This window comes from Arachis ipaensis, chromosome B10 (assembly GCF_000816755.2).
Source record: "Arachis ipaensis cultivar K30076 chromosome B10, Araip1.1, whole genome shotgun sequence".
Lineage (NCBI taxonomy): Eukaryota > Viridiplantae > Streptophyta > Magnoliopsida > Fabales > Fabaceae > Arachis > Arachis ipaensis.
Genome location: NC_029794.2, coordinates 26,407,839 through 26,409,330, shown reverse-complemented (window position 1 = coordinate 26,409,330; position 1,492 = coordinate 26,407,839). Strand labels below are relative to the sequence as shown.

The window sequence follows — 1,492 nt, the reverse complement described above, 5'->3', positions numbered from 1 at the left end:
GTTAAAAAAAAAAAAGAAGTTTGATATCATCATCGTTGTTTTTCAGAAGTACGATTCTCTGTGATCTGAGCGAGAGAATGCAAGTTGCAACGAACGATGGTGTCGACGAACACGCAAGTCTCTTCCTTCGTGTTCCCCGGCGGCACGTCCACCACATACGACTCCACCACCACCGTCCCCTTGCCGCCCTCCACGGCGTGTAGCGTTGTCACCGACCGGTAGTTCCTCAACCGGTGGTCCCCACCCACCACACTGAAACTGATGACGTGGCGCTCGTCGTCCAGTATCTCCAGCCTCTCCGTGCTTGATACCGCCGGCAACCCCGACACCACGCGCACCTCCCTCACTGTGCCCACACGCATCGGAGTCTCGCCTCCGATGACGTGGCAGCTCTTCACGAAGTTCTTGTACCCCTGCGGGTTGTCGAAGCGCCGTACTACCTCCCACACCGTAGACACCGGCGCCTCTATCGCCTGCGTCATCACGGAACAACACTGGTTGGAACCAACCCGGTGCGCGTGGTGATGCAAGGCGACATCAGAGCCGCTGGATAACGGAAGTGGAACCGCCGCTAACGGCTGCCTAGGACAGTTTAAACCGTTAGCAATAATTGCGGTTGCGGTTGTGGTTGCGGTGAAGTTGAATCGATCTAGTTGAAGAGAAGAAGGCATTTTCTCTTTTATTTTTTTTCCGGTTTTTAAATGTTTAATTTTGATATGTAAATGATATATGTATATACTATGTCTGTTTTTGTTGTGAATGTTTTTCAGATTGTGTTGGAATGGTGATAGGATATATATGAGGGTGTTGGAGACGGCAAGGATGGGAAATTAATTAGAGAGAGTATTTTTGAAGTGCAAGTTGCATTAGTTTTGTGTTTGCATTGGAGGAGTGGTTTTTATTGATGAGTAGATAGAAAGAGGGGAGGTTAGAAGGTGGTTGTTATTTGAAAGGAAATTTGATTTGGTTGCATAAGAAAGGGAATTGAAGTGCATGTCATGAGATGCTTACGCTAAGCACAGGGGGGTTGCATTGCAGTTGCAACTTGCAAGTGGATCCTCAACTTGCCCGTACTCTATTTCTCTATTCTGTATTTGGACTCGGTTTTTTCAATGCACAATAGTAACCTGCTGTAACCACCCTTTTCCTTTTTTTTCTTTTAAATATATATTTTCTCATCAAACTTTATGCAATTTGCCTCATTCCATCCATTCTATATTATTATTTGGAAATTATTTAATAAGTAGGAAATTTTGTAGAATGCTTACCAAACTTATATTATGTGGCGAGATATGACTAGGGAAATTTTATTCTAGATTTTAATCATTTATATAGTTTATAATATTTTTTCTAGCTACTCAAACTACGCTACGTATTAAAAATCATATTTTTTTATAAAAATTTTTATAAAAAAAATTAAAGATTTAAAAAATTCATAGCTAAATTAGCAATTGTGAACCTTAATCATAAAGGCTTATATTAACAGTGTATA

At 41.6% G+C, this 1,492-nt stretch overlaps 1 protein-coding gene across 1 annotated transcript; it reads right to left on the bottom strand.

Annotated features, from left to right (window-relative positions):
- LOC107621704 (abscisic acid receptor PYL4) lies at window positions 2–1,190 on the bottom strand. Its single transcript, XM_016323722.2, has one exon. The coding sequence runs from the start codon at window positions 669–671 to the stop codon at window positions 30–32; it is 642 nt and encodes a 213-aa protein (XP_016179208.1). The 5' UTR covers window positions 672–1,190; the 3' UTR covers window positions 2–29.